We start from the raw sequence: 17,722 nt of genomic DNA, 5'->3' as shown, positions 1-17,722 counted from the left end.
ACATTGCTTCCTATCTCTTCGTTGCTTTTTAGTTTTCTTTATGGCACCTCTTCCTTTACCTGCTTCTTTAATGATCCTAAGGGTTGTGCTTCCCAGGCTACCTGGGGCCTATCATATACTAGTGGCTTAAACTACCAAATCTGTATCTTCCACTTAGCCCTCTCTCTTGAGTTTCATATTCATTCATCTATTCATTGAAGGTGTTAATTGCATACTATTTTATTGAGCACTAAATACTATTGTGGTTTGTGGCAACCTCTAAAATGGCCCCCAAGATCCCTGCTTCCTGTTAGCCGCACCCCCGTTTTATCCCTCTCCTTGAGTGTGAGCTTCTAATGAACAGACTACAGCAAAAGTGATGAGATGCCACTTCTGAGATTAGGTTACAGAAAGACTCTGGCTTCTGTCTTTTTCACCCTCTCTGTCCTTTCTTGGCTCACTCTGTCTTTCTTAGAGTTCTTACTCTAGGGGAAGCAAGTGGCATGTTGTTTGAAAAGCCTTATGGAGAGGCTTGTGTGCCAAGGAACTCAGTCTCCAGGCAACAGCCAGCAAGGACCTGAGACCTGCCACCGGTCACGTGAGTGAGCATGGAAGCAGATCCTCTCCCAGGTGAGTCTTGCTTGAACTGACTGCAGCTCTGCTAGATACCTTTACTATAGCCTTGTGAGAGACTCTGAGTCAGAGGCACTCAGCTAAGTTGCACCTGGATTTCTGACCCACCAAAATCATGAGAAAATAAATATTTGTGTTTTTAAGCTGTGCTAAGTTTGCTATAATTTGTTTTACAGTTATAGATCACTAGCTGAGGGCTACCCAGGATCCAGAGTCAAATAAGAAATAGCCCTGGAACGCAACGATCCTGCAGGCTATCAGGGGTGATAGAAAAGTGGCCATGATCACAGTACAATATAATAGGTGTTATAGAAGCATGCACAGTAAGTGATGGGAGCACAGAGCGAAGAGAATTTCCATCCTACTTGAAGGCTGAAGGATTCAACTGGCAGATTTTATTTTGTCATTGAATGAGCAGGCTAAGTCATTTGATGAAAATGAGGAGAAAAGGTGATGGGATACTTGAGGAGAAAAGAGAACCTTTACTGGAAAGAATAGTTGAAGGATTTGGAAAACAAATGGTGGTATCTAGGCAGTGGGGAGTTGCTGTTAGAAATCATGGACTTACAGGCTCTGCAGTTGAGGTTGGGGTTTACTTTTCAAATGCTCTTAGCAATATGGATATAAGATTAGAGAAGCTGATGACTGAATTTGGGATTTCAGAAAAGATAAAACAGAAAAGCAAAGGACTGAGGAAGAAAAAGAGCAAGACAATTCTTGAAGTCCTGGTAGAATTTAGGTTGAATAGGGAAAGAAAGACAATCAAAGCTGCTAAGAGTTTGGGGAAACGAGGCTGAATCTGACCTCCCACAAATCACTAGGGCCAAGGGAGTCAATGCTAGGTTTGGCTTAAGCCTAGGTCATACACTCCATTCCTGAACTGGAGGAGACTTCCAGGCTAGAGTAGGAAAGAATGGTTACCCAGAAGGAAATTCAGATATGCTACCATAAAAAGAGTGAATAGATGCTTTATAACAGAGACTGCTGGTTTCCTACAATAGTCTTCATTTCTTCCAGAGTAAGGGAACCCCTAGTTTTTAGGGGGTGGCATAATGATGGCATTTTCTAGTCTCCTGTAGCTAGGGGTGGCCACGTAACTAAGGAGCTGATCAAAGGGATGAGGAGAGAAGTGGTGCGTGCAATTTCTGGACTACGCCCTTAAAGGAAAGGGGATGTCATTGCATTTCCCTTTACTCCTTTTCTGCCTGCTGGAATGTGGTTTGTGGTGGTTAGCCAACATGGACCATGAGGAAGAGATTACACCCTAGGGAGAGGAGGACCACAGAAGGAGCCTGCAATCCCTGGATGAGCTCATGGAGCCTTCATCTTCCCACATGAGGGATAATTACACTGCATTTTTCTAAAGCCACTTTGAATGTGGTCTGTGTTACAAGCAGCTGGACCTATATTTCAACTAATTCAAATGTCCAATAAAAAAATATGCTGGGAATATAAATGACCATAGCATAAGACAGAAAGTAGTAAGCAATAAACAGAGGCACAGGTAAAAAGGATACAGAGAAGAATCACCTCAAGCCACAATGTGAGCTTTCAAAAGAGATTAAAGTTTCTGATCAGTGACAGGCCACAGACTGTCCATAGGTGGTGGAATGCAGGCCAGGGAATGTGCCTCAACATCTGATTCCAGACAGGCCGACGGCAGTGCCAATGGTGATGGGAGCATGACAGTGACAACTGGCCCATGCATCCAACTCACCCAGGCAACACTTGATACCAAGAAATGACTTGGTATACTTACTTAAATTAGTTCTGGTTTGGGTTGATACTTCTTGACAATAATCATAGAAATTCAGAAATTTAAGGGTGGAAGAAATCCTAGCGACTAGAAAAACCTTCTGCTCCAATACCCTTAAAACAATAATAATTACAGTGATGCTAAGTAAGTCTGGCACATAGCCAGTAGAACCCAGGCCTTCTAACTCCCAGGCCAGTGAGGGCTGAGGGCTTCTATATACTTAATTTGTAAAGAATCCCTGTGAAAATTTTTTGGGCCTCTCACTGTTGTGGCCTCTCCCGTTGCGGAGCACAGGCTCCAGACGCGCAGGCTCAGCGGCCATGGCTCACGGGCCCAGCTGCTCCGCGGCATGTGGGATCTTCCCGGACCAGGGCACGAACCCGCGTCCCCTGCATCGGCAGGCGGACTCTCAACCACTGTGCCACCAGGGAAGCGCTGTGTGAAGATTTCTTCTCCAGCAAAATTGTAACTTCAGGTTGCTACCTGCAATGATTGCCTTTTTATTTTTCCATGAACAAACCTTGCATTGGCATAGCAATCTTTAGCTTTCAGAATAATTTCACATTTTTTTCTCATTTAACCGTGACAGTAATCCTATGCAGTGAGGTGAGGTAATTGAAGCTGAAAGTCTTCAAGAGACCCTCTGACAATGAAGATCTATTAATTGGCAGAGGAAGTTGCGTATGATGCTCTTACTAATCATCCACTAATTTTCCTAATTGTCATTTTTCCAACCTTTCTGACTCTTACTTTATTGAGGAAAAATATTGTGTGCTGCCTTGTGATGAAATTGGAGTAAACCTCAGACAACAAGTTATTCAGGGTGTTTTTTGTTATTCGGAGCTGCATTGTCCAATAAGTAGCCTCTATCCGCATGCGGACTATTTAGATTTAAGTTAATTAAAATTAAGTACAATTTAAAACTCAGTTCTCAGTCACACTAGTCTCATTTCAAGTGCTCGGCCACCGGATACTCTACTGGACGCTACTGATATAGAACATTTCCATCATGTCAGAAAGTTCTATGGGACAGCCTAGAGATCTAAGAGACACGTCTCTCTTCCGCCAATCTTCAATCTTGCCCTCAGTCTGTGCATAATCCAAGCCCAAAGACTGGTCCCCAAGCTCTCCCACTTCCTAAAGGAGATTTTAAAACTGGTAACGACAACAGAAATCGTTTGGCCTAGTCCTGCTTAGAAAGGGACGTGGCAATAAAAGTCCAAGATTCTTCCACAAAAGTCAGTACAGCAAGTGGGCGGTGAAAAGGTGGCCGCGACCCAGACGTGGAGTGGAAGGAGAGGCAAATGGGCGGGGCTGAGCGCGGCGCGCGCCGGGCGGGCGCAGTCTCGAAGCCGGGGGCGGGGCCGCGCGCGGCGGGCCGGGGAGGAGGGGAAGCCCAGCGGCCCGCGCGCCAGCCTAGCCGTGCGTGCTCACGTGACAGGTCCGTGAGGTCCCGCTCGCGCAGTAGTCTGGGCGAGCGAAGATGGCGGCCGAGAGGGAACCTCCTCCGCTGGGGGTCGGGAAACCCACCGACTTTGAGGAGCTGGAGGACGGAGAGGACCTGTTCACCAGCACTGTCTCCACCTTAGAGGTGAGACCGCGTCGCCGTGGGTGCTGCGCTCCGTCGCTGCCGCGCGTCTCACCTTTCGGTGCCTTTGCCGTGCCCCGACTTGTCCCTCCCCACCCCCCGGATTTGCAAGGACCTGGTTGGGGCGACACCTGTGACGCGGGCCCCACCTCGGGGACCTGTCATTGGGCTGGAGTTGGCCTGGGCGGCTAGGCCTGCTTAAGAGAGCAAACTGCGGGCCGGGGGGCCGACCTGAACCCCTGAGGGGCCGGGACCGGACAGAGCATCGCAGTGCCCTTTCCCCGTTCAGCTGGCCCTCGTCAGTGTCACTTGCACCTCTTCTTCCAGAGCAGAGAAGGTTTTGCCCTGGGTCCCCGCAAACCTCACCGCGCTGCCGGGCGACCTCCGCAGCCCCTTTTAAGAGGTGCTTGCTTTTCCCTTCCCAGGGGAGGGTGTGCCTCCGAAAGGGGAGAGCAGTGAAGAGAGTGCCCAGTGGCCGGGGCGCTGGAGGGAGCGTGTGGATGCACTTTTCCCGGTCCTGGCCCTTCATGGACTGCTAGTTCCCCTTGAGGGAGGTACCTGTTTTGGACTGTTAAATAGGTAAATGCATTTGACCGGTCTTGCTTGTCTTCTTTAGTTCTTAAGCTTTTTAAGGATCATAGTGTTGATAAAATATAAAGTTGAAGGGAGGGAATAGTTCAGGAAACTGCTGGGCGGTGGGGGAGGTTTTTTTTTTTTTTTTTTTAAGTTACCAGGGGAGAAATAAAAAAAGATCCTCACTCCTTTTTCCTCTTTTCTCGCATGATCAGCGATCTCTGAAGCTAAGTCTTCCTGTTTTTGTCAAAGGAAACGCCCTCTGTGAACTTAACTGTACTGGGCCTCCCGTATCCAGATCATATTTGAATTGCTTTGCCTTTGATGAGCGCACACACACCTCATAGCCCAACTTTAAGTGTGTGTATGTGTATTAAAATATAAGCACATTTCCCAGAGAATTGTTTATCTTGGGCTGTACTTCTTTATAAACTGCTTTTTAGTAAGCTTTCCTAGCTTGTTGAACTCTGCAGCAAATCAATTGGAAATTACTGTAAAATATCCATTATTTGACATTCACTTAGCTGAAACTGGGAACTTCCGGCACCCGTTTTTCGGTACTGACCACGTTCTGCTAATTGTATATGCAGGTTCCTGCCCAAACCCCACCTTTCCTCAGGATTTATGCTTCTTGGGCCTAGGGATAGTGCCTTGATCATCTTTGTTTCCTCAGAAAATCTTGACCATTGATTGTATTTAGCAAATGTTTGCTGAATTAATTGTCAAAACCAGCATCCCCTAAGAATTAGTAAAAATTATCTTGCACAGCAAATTACCTTTTGGGACCAATATCCTTGTAAGTCCTTTATGTATACTCTACAGCTACCTTAACACGTATCGAAAGTTACTGTCTATGCATGATCGTAAGACCTGTATTCCCTGTGAGGGCTACAAAGGTTTTCCACCAGCAAGGATCAGAAGAAACTTAATCAACATAGTGTAAACTAGAATATTGTGAACACTAAGCATTCTGTTTAATTGAAGTCTTTTAAAGTTGAGTAAAAGGAACTATAATTTATATTTCCCATTTGGATGGGACTTTTAAATAAGGTATTTGACTTTTTTTCAGTAGAAGTCTACAAAATTTTGAGTATGAATAAATTTATTTTGGTTACTGCGTTTTGAAAACTTTAAAAAGTTGGTTTTGATTGTTCATCTAAACCCCTTATTTCATGAGACTCATTCAGGGTATTAATTTTAAGGTAGTATAACTGTGAGACTTAAAAATTCAGAAATTTTTTTTTTTTGCTTTTCAAACTATTTGGGGAAGTATATATAGCAGCATTTATTAGTATACCAAAGCTGCTCTAAAGGAATGTTTTTTCAGTATGCCCCTTTTCTTTTGAATAGTGCTTCTCAAACTTCAGTGTGTAGGGGAAACCATAGGATTCTTGTTTAAAATGCATATGCCTTTGCCTCACTAGAATCTGCATGTTTTATAAGTGTTCTAGATCGTTATTTTTCAAACATTATATGTAAGTTACCTAGGGATCTTGTTAAAGCAAATTCTGATTCTGTAGGTCTGGGATAAGCCAAATTCTGCATTTTTAACAAACTCTCTTCATGACATTGCTTCTAGTCTCAAGGACAACAATGAGTTGCAAAGCCCCAGGTGATTCTGATACAGGTCATCTGCTTTGAATAGTTATTACCTAAGCCGTAAATTGTAAGAAAGGCATAAAAATTAATGTCTTTCTATTTTAAAAAAAAGTAAGAGTTTAAAAAATATTATGCATGTAGAAACTTTTTCATTTGAGGGCATTTGGAGGGAAAAAATCAGTTGAAATCCATATAAGTGAAAATTAAATTATACACAGCTTCCATGTCATAATTGTTAAGCTTGTAATGACTATACAACTTAGTGTATATGTATGCTATGAGTATGTTTTTATCCCAATATTAAACTCCTTTCCTTTCAAAATTAAGAACAGTCACATAAAGCTATGTTCAGTAGCTAAAGCATATTTAAAACCCCTAGTGTATGTTTCTGTTGTGACTATGAAACAGAGTGGAGAAGGGCTGGCACGGGGGCAGGGAAGTGAATGAGAAGGGAAAAAATCTGGCAAAAGCTTGTTCTTTTTTTGTACCTGAGAGTCTTCACATTGTTTAGGAATACCACTTATACTGCCTTTTTTTTTTTTTTTTTTTTTAATGATGTAGTCCTAAGCTTAAAAGGTGCTTGCCCTAAGGCAGCATGAAGTAGTAAGACAACACCTTAAAAAGGTCAGGAAATTTATATTATATGCCTGTTCGTTTTTTTTCTTTATTGGATTATAGTTGATTTACAATGTTGTGTTAGTTTCACCTGTTCTTTTTTTAAACAGCTTTATTGAGTTATAATTCACATACCATATAACTCACACATATAATATGTACAATTTTATGGGTTTTAGTATATTCACAGATACTACAACATTTTCATCACCTCAGAAAGAAACCTCGTACCCTCTTACCCCTGTCCCCATTCCCTAAACTCCTCTGCCCCCAACCTTAGACAACTTCTAATTCACTTTCTGTCTCTATAGACATCCCTATTCTAGACTTTATATGAATGAAATCATGTAGCACGTGGTCTTTTGTGACTGACTTCTTTCACTTGGCATAAAGTTTTCAAAGTCTATACTTAATTCTTTTTTATGCCTGAATAATAATCCATTGTATGGCTATACCACATTTTGTTTATCCATTTTGTCATTCATTGGACATATGCATTGTTTCCACATTTTGACTATTATAAATAATGCTGCAATAAACATTTGTGTACAAGTAGAGTTGCTGGGTTATATGGTGACTCTACATTTAATCATTTGAAGAATTGCTGGAGTGGTTTCCCAAAATGGCCACACCATTCTACATTCCCACCAGCCATGTATGAGGGAACCAGTTTTTCCACATCCTCACCAACACTTGTTATTATTCGACTTTTTTATTCTATCCATCATAATGCATGTGAAATGGTATCTAAGTGTGGTTTTGATTATATTTTCTTGAAGACATCTTTGTATGTGCTTATTGGCCGTTTGTACCTCTTCGGAGAAATGTCTGTTCAGAGCCTTTGCTCATTTTTCAGTTGGGTTATCTTTTTATTTTTATAAATTTATTTATTTTAGGTTTTTTTTTTTTTTTTTTTGCCATACGAGGGCCTCTCACTGTTGTGGTCTCTCTCGTTGCGGAGCACAGGCTCCGGACGCGCAGGTTCAGCGGCCATGGCTCACGGGCCCAGCCGCTCCGCGGCATGTGGGATCTTCCCAGACTGGGTCATGAACCCGTGTCCCCTGCATCAGCAGGCGGACTCTCAACCACTGCGCCACCAGGGAAGCCCTATTTATTTTAGTTTTGGCTGCATTGGGTCTTCGTTGCTGTGTGCAGGCTTTCTCTAGTTGCAGCGAGCGGGGCTACTCTTCGTTGCGGGGCACGGGCTTCTCATTGCAGCGGCTTCTCTTGTTGTTGAGCATGGGCTCTAGGTGCGCAGGCTTCAGTAGTTGTGGAGTGAGGGCTCAGTAGTTGTGGCTTACGGGCTCTAGAGCACAGGCTCAGTAGTTGTGGCGCACGGGTTTAGTTGCTCTGTGGCATGTGGGATCTTCCCGGACCAGGGCTCAAACCGGTGTCCCCTGCATAGGCAGGCGGATTCTTAACCACTGCGCCACCAGGGAAGCCCTGTCTTTTTATTTATAAGAATTTTTTGTATATCGTAGATACAAGTTCTTTACCAGATACATGATTTGCAAAAATTTTTACCCCATTCTGTGGATTGTCTTTTCATGTTCTTGACAGTGTTATCTGAAGCACAAATTTTTTAAAAATTTGATGAAGTCCAGTTTATCTGTTTTTTATTTTGTTGGTCATGATTTCAACATCATATACAAGAATCCCCTACCCAATCCAAGGTCATGAAGATTTATATCTTTTTTTAAATTAATTCATTTATAATAACAATAATCAACCTGTTACGTGTCAGCATAAATCATGTTTTTAACAGAAAATATATTTTCCAAAACAAGAGAAAATATGTGAGAAGAGTGGCATTGTTTTACATTAAGTTCTTTTTACATAAATTTACATCACATTTTTTTTATTCAAAAAGAAAGTCACAAAAATTATAATCATCCTCAGCAGTTCACTCAGTCCCATGTAATTAATTTTTTTTATCTTGATCTTTTGTTAGCACTTTATGAATTCATCAGTTTTCCATTAGAGTTCTGAAAATGCTTGTTCATTCAGTTCAGCAGTATAGTCAGTTACCAGAAACCTGTACTTGTCAGAGTCTTTTCCATGAATCCCATGAATATCTGTTTTCTTCTAAGAGTTTTATAGTTTTGGCTCTTACATTTAGGGGTTTGATTCGTCTTGAGTTAACTTTTGTATATGGTATGAGGTAAAGTCCAACTTCATTGTTTTGCATGTGGCAATCCAGTTGTCACAGCACCATTTGATGAAAAGACTGTTTCTCCATTGAATGGGCTTGGCATCCTTTCTGAAAATTGGTTGACTGTAGATGTTTACACCTGGTTCTTGTACTAACCTCAAATCTTAAGGTCAGCTGAAGTTGAGAACCACAGTTTCCCCAACACTGTCACATGATAGTTTATAGTGCATTTCAAATGAAATTTCCAGATGGGAGGTTCACAGGTCTTAGAATTCCTTTCCCACCATGTAACCCTATGCCATAATTGCTCAGAAGATACTGTACTTAGTTGACTTCAGTAAATACTTGAGTATTTACTCTCTACCATACTTTTTAGATGATAACGGGAGTGCAGATATTAGCAAGATAATGCAAATCTTTGAGGACAGAAAATCTCCAGTGGAGAAGAAAGATGTACAGAAAACTCTGATACAGACAGACTGTGACTATATGATCTGAAAACACTGAAAGTACCAGTGAAATGGGAGCGATTCTAATTCCTATCAGCGTTCCTGACACATAGTAGATGAACAGTAAGTGTTTCTGTTGGCTAGGAAAAGCCATTGAGATGGTAATATTTAAGAGAGACTTCGAAGGGTGGAATGGAATTTCAATGTGGGAGAATGGCATGTGTCACTTAAGGTTCAGTCCATATTTTAGGGAACCATAAATAATTCTGAGTGGCTGAATATAGGATGTTACAGGTTAATGTGGTGAGATTGTGAACAGCTTTGAAATTTGTTTTGTAGGCACGTGAGAGCTCTGGAAGATTTTCAGGGCAGTAACATGATCACCCAGGAAGCTTAATGTGCTAGTGGTCTGAGGGATAAATTTGAGTGCGAGGTATCATTGGTAGGTTGATGAGCCAGAGGTTATTTTAAATCTGAGGTTAAAAGCTTCAAGAAGAAAAGTGCAAATAATGAAGGACAGAAAGAAGTTGATGCAATAGCAGATTAAAAGATAGACATCTTAAGACTTACAATGTCTAGGGGAAGGAATTATAAGTTTATTTCATTTGGGAATAAGTTACACCAATGCGGATACTATCAGACAGCTAGAAATACTGGATGGCTAGAGATACAGATTCAATACAATTTATTGAATGGTGACACTAAACCAAACTAGTTTAGTAGAAATCTAGTCCTTGCCCTTATGGAGTATATGAACCAACAGGAGTCAACATAATAAACACACCTGTGTGAACAAGCCCCTGCAATACCAGGTGATGTATGTGTAATTGAAATATGCACATGGTACAGAAATAGTATAGAAAACTGGAGTGACTTAATTGCATAGAGATGATCTTTGAAACCCTGAAAAGTGTGTGACATTATCAAGAGAGCAAGTAGAGTAAGACTAAAGAGTCTTTTGATAAAGAACGGAAGTTAGTATCTATTGTTCTTACACAACAGGTAGTAACAGCATATATCTTGTTTTCCTAATTCTGTCTTCTTTGGGTTGGCATCCAACTTTAAATGTTTTAATTTTTTTGAAAATTTCATTATGAATTACCTATGTTTAAGAGGAAAGACATTTCATGACCAGGTATTTAAAGGCAACAGCATGGAAAATACCAGAAAGAGATTTATGACGAGGTATAACTCTAATTGACTACTTTCCCTGGAAGCCATTAAATATAAGGGTTTTGGAATGAACTATTTTTAGTGCCTGTAAAAAATGTTATTCTATGTAGTTGCTTGAGGCAGAGGTGCTTAATTCTTTTCAGTTTTTTCTTAAAAAGAATAATTTTTTTTTTTTTTTTTTTTTTTTTGGCCCTGCTGCACGGCTTGTGGGATCTTAGTTCCCTGACCAGGGATTGAACCCAGGCCCTCAGCAGTGAAAGCTTGGAGCCCTAACCACTGGACTGCCAGGGAACTCCCCAGATTTGTCCTTAATGTTACTTTTCAAATGCCCACTTTCCTATAAAATTGAACTCTGGTGTTTTTTTCCTGTGATGATAGTTTTTAGTTGTGATAAAATTTACCTCAGTTGGTAAAGTTCACTACCACCTCAGTCAAGATATAGGACACTTCCATCACCTCCTAAAAATTATCTCATGTAGTTAATGCCTCCCACTCCCAGCCTCTGGCACCCACTGATCAGTTTTTTGCCTATAGTTTTGTCTTTTCCAGAATTTCATGTAAATGGACTCATATAAATGGAATTATATTTTTTATAAATGAAACAGTATGAAACTTCCTGAATGTAGCTTCTTTAACTTAACCTAAAGTATCTAATATTTATTGATATTGTTGCATGTATCAGTAATTCATTCCTTTTTGTTGCTGAATTTAGTATTCCATTGTATTGTGTATCACAGTTGTTTGTTGTTGAAGAATGTTTATGTTGTTTAAAGTTTGGGGCATTAATGACTAGAGACGACGTAAATATGTACAGATTTTTGTATGAACAGTTTTCATCTCCTTTGGGAAAACACTTAGAAGTAGGATTGCTGGTTGTGTGGTAAATACATGTTTAACTTTCTAAGAGACTGCCAAACTTTTTGCCAGAAAGGTTCAAGGGAGATAAAGCATAGGGAGATGAAGTTAATTACTTTTAGTCTTGCAAGTTAATGGCTCTAGTAATAATATAACTCAAGTTATAATAATAACTAGTAATATAACTCAAGACCATGTCCATTAGGACAGTGTTCTCCAAGTCTGAGAACTGATAATATATGGTTTCATTAAAATGAAAGCATGATGTTTCAAGACAAAAGTATGTTATGGTATTTCCTCCCATCATAAAAGTTATTTTAACGTTGAAGTTTTAGGGACTTCCTTGGTGGCGCAGTGGTTAAGAATCCGCCTACCAATGCAGGGGAACACAGGTTCGAGCCCTGGTCCGGGAAGATCCCACGTGCCACGGAGCAACTAAGCCCACACACCACAACTACTGAGCCTGCACTCAAGAGCCTGCAAGACACAACTGCTGAGCTGGCATGCCACAACTGCTGAAGCCGCACGCCTAGAGCCTGTGCTCTGCAACAAGAGAAACCACCGCAATGGGAAGCCTGCGCACTGCAACAAAGGGTAGCCCCCGCTCACCACAACTAGAGAAAGCCTGCCTGCAACAACAAAGACCCATTGCAGCCAAAAATAAAATAAATAAATAAATTTCTTTAAAAATATATATATTGAAACTTTATTCCTATTCAAAGAGTCACACTTTGTATGTATTATTGAGTGTTTGAATCCTGAAGTCTAGTCCAAAGGAAACTTCAGTGCCTCTGGATTTGCCTGTTTTAGTCTCTGGTCAGGTTTTCACTCATTTTATCTCTGCAATATAAAAAAATTGTAAAAGATTCTAAGAAAGAAAGAGAAAGAAGAAAAAGATAACAACCAGACTGTTTTCTTCAATGATGGAGAATTCAGTTCCACATCCTTGTCAGCACTTGTTAGTGTCAGTTTTATTTCAGGCAGTGGCATGCTTGGGGCTGGCTTATACTGGCTTGAAAGAACTGATGTTTAAATTTTCAGGACTTTTGTAAGCTGTTTAGTAAACAGCCATTGTTAAAAATTAAATTATATAAACATACATAAATTATATTAAAAAAACAAAGGTAATAAATATATAAAACTTGTCACTTCCTAATTCCTTTACTGTGTTTTACTAGTTTCTATATATGTCTGTTGTATCCATATGGTGGAAAGTAACATATCTTCCTAGCTCCACATTCAGTCGGGAGAAATCAGCCACAGAGGGTATGTTTATGCCACAGAAATAAGCAAAAGCTAAAATTCAGGGTCTTCTCTCCCAAAGACCTGATTGCTAAACATATACCAGCATACCAGTGATTTTTAGCCATTCTAAAAGGTATGTAGTGTTATCTAATTGTGGTTTTAATATATATTGCTTAATGGTTAATGATGGTGCGTATCTTTTCACATACGTGTTCACTATCTAAAAATTGTCTTCTTTGGTGAAGTGTTCTTTTGTATCTTTTAGCCATTTTAAAATGGGTTTCCTTATTGAGGTTTTTTTTTTTTTTTTTTTTTTGCGGTATGCGGGCCTCTCACTGTTGTGGCCTCTCCCGTTGCGGAGCACAGGCTCCGGATGCGCAGGCCCAGCGGCCATGGCTCACGGGCCCAGCCGCTCCGCGGCATATGGGATCCTCCCAGACCGGGGCACGAACCCGTATCCCCTGCATCGGCAGGCGGACTCTCAACCACTGCGCCACCAGGGAGGCCCCCTTATTGAGTTTTGAGAATTCTTCGTGTATTCTGAATACACATCCTTTGCCAGATGTGTGTTTTGAACATATTTTTTCCCAATCTGTGGCTTGTTTTATCCTTTTTTAATTGATAGTACTTCATATGTTACATATGAAATCCTTGGCTAACATTAACACAAGGTCACAAAGGTTTTGCTTATGTTTTTTCTATAAGTTTTATAGTTTTAGCTGTTATATTTGGACTTCAGATTGATTTTGAGTTAATTTTCTTAAGAGTTGAGGTTCTTTTTTTTTTTTGCGGTATGCGGGCCTCTCACTGTTGTGTCCTCTCCCGTTGCAGAGCACAGGCTCCGGACATGCAGGCTCAGCGGTCATGGCTCACGGGCCTAGCCGCTCCGCAGCATGTGGGTTCTTCCCGGACCGGGGCATGAACCGTGTCCCCCGCATCGGCAGGCGGACTCTCAACCACTGTGCCACCAGGGAAGCCCGAGGTTCATGTTTTTGAATATAAATATCTTGTTGTTCAACCACCATTTACTGAAAGATAATCATTTTACAGTTTGTTTTATGGCTCAGAATATTGTCTTCTGTGGTAAATATTATGTGTGCACTTGAAAAGAATGTATTTAGTCTGATATTGGGTGGAATGTTCTATAAATATTAAGTTAGTTGATAGTATTTTTCAGTACATGCAACAAACATCAGTGAATTTCAGATGTTTTATATTAAGTTAGAGAAGCTAGACTTTAAAAGTTTCTTCATTGGGTTGTCTTTGCATCTTTGTCAAAAATCAGGAGAGCATATATGTGTGGGTCTATTTCTGGACTCTGTTTCATTGATCTTTTGACTATCTTTTTGCCAGTTCTGTGCTGTCTTGATTACCTTGATTAACTGAGTCTTGAAATCAGGTAGTGTGAATCCAGTGACTTTGTTCTTTTCAAAATAGTTTTGGCTATTCTAGTTCTTTTGCCTATCCATATAATTTTAGAATCTATTTATTGATTTCTATCAAAAATTCCTGCTGAGATTTTAATTGAGATTGTATGAATCCATTGATTAGTTTGGGGGAGAATTAACATATTAACCATATTGAGCCTTTAAGCCATAAGTATACTATTTCTCTCTCTTTTTTTTCTTTTAGGTCTGTCTTGATCTTTTTCATCAGTGTTCATAGTTCTCAGCATACAGATCTAGTACATATTTTATTAGTTTATACCTATTTTATGGTTTTTTGGTGCCTTTATATCTTTTACATTTGCTCATTGGTGGCATATTTACCCTGTTTTCTGCAACTGTTGCTAAACATTCTAGTTCTAGTAGGTTTTTTTGTAGAACCTTTGGGATTTTCTATGTAAACAATCCTGTCTCTGATTAGAGTTTTACTTCTTTCCAATCGGTATGTCTTTCTTTTTCTTGTCTTAATGCACTAGCTAGAACCAACATTGTAATACTGAACAGAAACGGTGAGAGTGGGTATCTTTTCCCCTTTCGTGCTAATAGGAGGAAAATATTCATTTTTTTCTCCCTTAAATATGATTTTTTTTGGTAGATGACCTTTATTGGGTTAAAGAAGTTTCCTTCTATTTCTAGTTTTCTAACTTTTGTATCTCTGAATGATGTTGATGTTGGTAAATGATTTTTCTGCATCTAATAAGATGTTCATATAATTCTCTTTAGTTTATTGATAAACTGGATTATATTGATTGACTTTCAAATGTTGACTAAACCTTGAATTCCTGGCATAAACCCCACACAGTCATAATGTATTTATCCTTTTTATATATTGCTGCATCCAATTTCCTAGTGTTTTTCTGCTATTGTGTGTGTGTTTGTGACAGATATTTGTGTGTCGTTTTCTTTTACTCGTAATGTCTGATTTTGGTATCAGAAATGCTTACCTCATTAAATGAGTTGGAGAGTGTTTCCTCCTTTTCTGTATTCTTGAAGAGGTTGTGTGGAATTAGTCATATGTCTGCCTTAAGTGTTGACAGAACTTGCTAGTAAAATCATCTGAACATGTTGTTTTGTTTGCTGGACGATTTTTAACTTCAAATTTAGTGTGTCTCATAGATACAGAAGTATTTCTTCTTGTTGAACTTTGGTGGTATGTGACTTTCAAGGAATTTGTCCGTTCAGTGTAAGCAGTGAAATTCATGGGCATAGGTTTTTCATAATACTCCATTATGCTATTACTGTATCTGTGTAGTCTGGGTAATGCCCCTCCTTTTTCATTGCTTATATTGGTAATTTATGTCATCTCTTTGTTTGCTTATTTATTCATTCATTTAAATCTTGCTAAACGTTTGTCATTTTATTGGAATCTTTCCAAAGAATCAGTTTTTGGTTTCTTGGTTTCTTTTTTATTTTTTGTTTTGTTTTTTAATTTCATTAATTTCCTTCTGCTTGCTGTCTGCTTAGTTTGCTCTTCTGTTTTGTCAAGCTTTGATCATTGGTTTAAGACTTTTTTTTTTTTGAGTGCTAGTATTTAGCTATGTATTTTGCTGTAAGCACCGCTTTAGCTGCATCCCACAAATTTTGATACTGTGTTTTTGTTTTTATTCAATTTAAACTATTTTCTAGTTTCCCTTGTGACTTCCTGTTTGACTTATAGGTTATTTAGAAGTGTGCTAATTTCCAAAATTTGAGGATTTTCCAGATAGTTTTCTGTTACTGATACAGGTTTATTTTATTAGTGTCAGAGAATGTTTTATGATTCCAGTTCTTTTACATTTGTTAAGGTTTGTCTGATGGCCCAGAATGTGCTCTGTTATGGTGAACAGTCTGTGTACACTTGAAAAACATGTATGTAGTCTAATGTTATTGTTGAAGTGTTCTCTAAATGTTAAGTCAAGTTGATTGATAGTATTTTCCAGGTCTTCTCTATCTTCCCTTATTATCTATTTATTGTATCAATTACTGTAATTTAGTATTTTTATAATTTCTTGGTAAATTGATTCTTTTATCACGATACCCCTCTTTATTGCTGATAATACTCCTTATTCTTAAGTTTATTTTATCTGATGTTAATGTAACACTCCACCTCTTTTTTGGTAGCATGACATGTTTTTTCCATTCTTTTACTTTTAACTTACCTATGTCTTTAAAGTAGGGTTTTGTAGGTAGCATATTGTTGTGCATTGTTATTTTTGTACACAATACGGTCACTTCTGTCTTTTAATTGGTGTGTTTAGGATATTTACATTTAATGTGATTATTGGTGTGATTGCATTAGATCTAGCATTTTATTTGATGACTGTTTTTCTCTTCTGTTTTTCCCTCTGAAAACAGAGGGAAATATATACCTAAAAATTTACAGTCCAATTAGAGTTAATATTGTACTTTGACAAACAAAATTCAGAGCCTTACAACCATATAGGTCCATTTATCTTCCTTCTTTCATGTTACATTTCTCATGTGTATTACATTTCCATTCATTGAAAACTTTACCATTGTTATAGTTTTTGCTTTCATAGTTATACACATTTTAAATAACTTAAGAAAAGAAAACTGGTCTGTTTTTTTTCCCCAGTTACCATTTCTTTGGTTCTTCTTTTATTTCTTCTTAAACATTTTTATTTATGTATTTATTTGGCTGCATAGGGTCTTAGTTACGTCATGTGGGCTCTTTGTTGGGGCATACGGGCTTCTTTCTAGATGCAATGTGTGATATCCAGAGCGTGTGGGCTCAGTAATTGCAGCACGTGGGCTCTGTAGTTGTGGTACACAGGCTCCAGAGCACAGGCTCAGTTGTTGTGGCACGCTGGCTATCCAGTTGTGGTGCATGGGCTCCAGAGCCTGGGCTCAGTAGTTGCAGCACATGGGCTCTCTAGTTGTGGCACATGGGCACAAGGGCTCTCTAGTTGTGGCGTGCAGGGTCTAGAGTGCCTGGGTTTAGTTGCCCCACAGCATATGGGATCTTAGTTCCCTGACCAGGGATTGAACCCGTGTCCCCTGCATTGAAAGGTGGATTCTTAACCACAGGACCACCAGGGAAGTCCCAGATTGCAGCCATTTTTAATAATGAGGCTGCATCTAGTTTTCTCTGAAGTTGTCCTGTTTGGAGTTTTCATTTTTTTGGATCTGTAAATTAATGTCTTGAACCAAATTTGGAGAGTTTTTAGCCATCATTTCTTGAAATATTGTTTTGCGTTGCTCTTTTTCTAGGACTTCAGTAACATGAATGTCAGACCTTTTTATACTGTTTCACAGATCCTTGGGGTTCTGTTCATTTTCATTTCTTTTTTCCTCTCTATTACTCAGATTGGAGATTTCCTAATGATTTATCTTCAAGGTCACTAATTTTTTCTTTCAAGAACTGTAAAGGGTAAACTTTACCCTCCTGGTAAGATAACAGATTAACTTGTTTTATGGTTGCTGGAAGTTGACATGATAAAGGACTTTCTTACTCAAAGCATAGCAAGTATTGGGTTAGCCAAAAAGTGCCTTCGGTTTTTAAGTAAAAATAAAAGACACACTTTTCATTTTCACCAAGAACTTTATTGAGCAACATATTCACCCTTTTGTTCCACTACCTTCTGCCATTTTTCAGGCAACTTCATAATTCCATCTTCCCAAAACTTTTTCTTTTTGAGCAAAGAACTGTTCTAGGTGCTT

General features: G+C 39.4%; 1 protein-coding gene across 1 annotated transcript in view; it reads left to right on the top strand.

Moving 5' to 3' along the window:
* Positions 1-3,811: 3,811 nt before the first annotated feature.
* SNX2 (sorting nexin 2) overlaps positions 3,812-17,722 on the top strand; it is a 55,786-nt gene continuing 41,875 nt past the window's right edge. Inside the window, exon 1 of the mRNA XM_082620439.1 lies at positions 3,812-3,959. Coding sequence (XP_082476565.1) covers positions 3,852-3,959 — 108 coding nt within the window. The 5' untranslated portion in view covers positions 3,812-3,851. The remainder of the gene's footprint in view (positions 3,960-17,722) is intronic.

Source organism: Mesoplodon mirus (assembly GCF_964341445.2).
Source record: "Mesoplodon mirus genome assembly, chromosome: 5".
Classification (NCBI taxonomy): domain Eukaryota; kingdom Metazoa; phylum Chordata; class Mammalia; order Artiodactyla; family Ziphiidae; genus Mesoplodon; species Mesoplodon mirus.
Note: the sequence above shows the minus strand (reverse complement) of the source record. Positions and strands in the feature narration are given on the sequence as shown.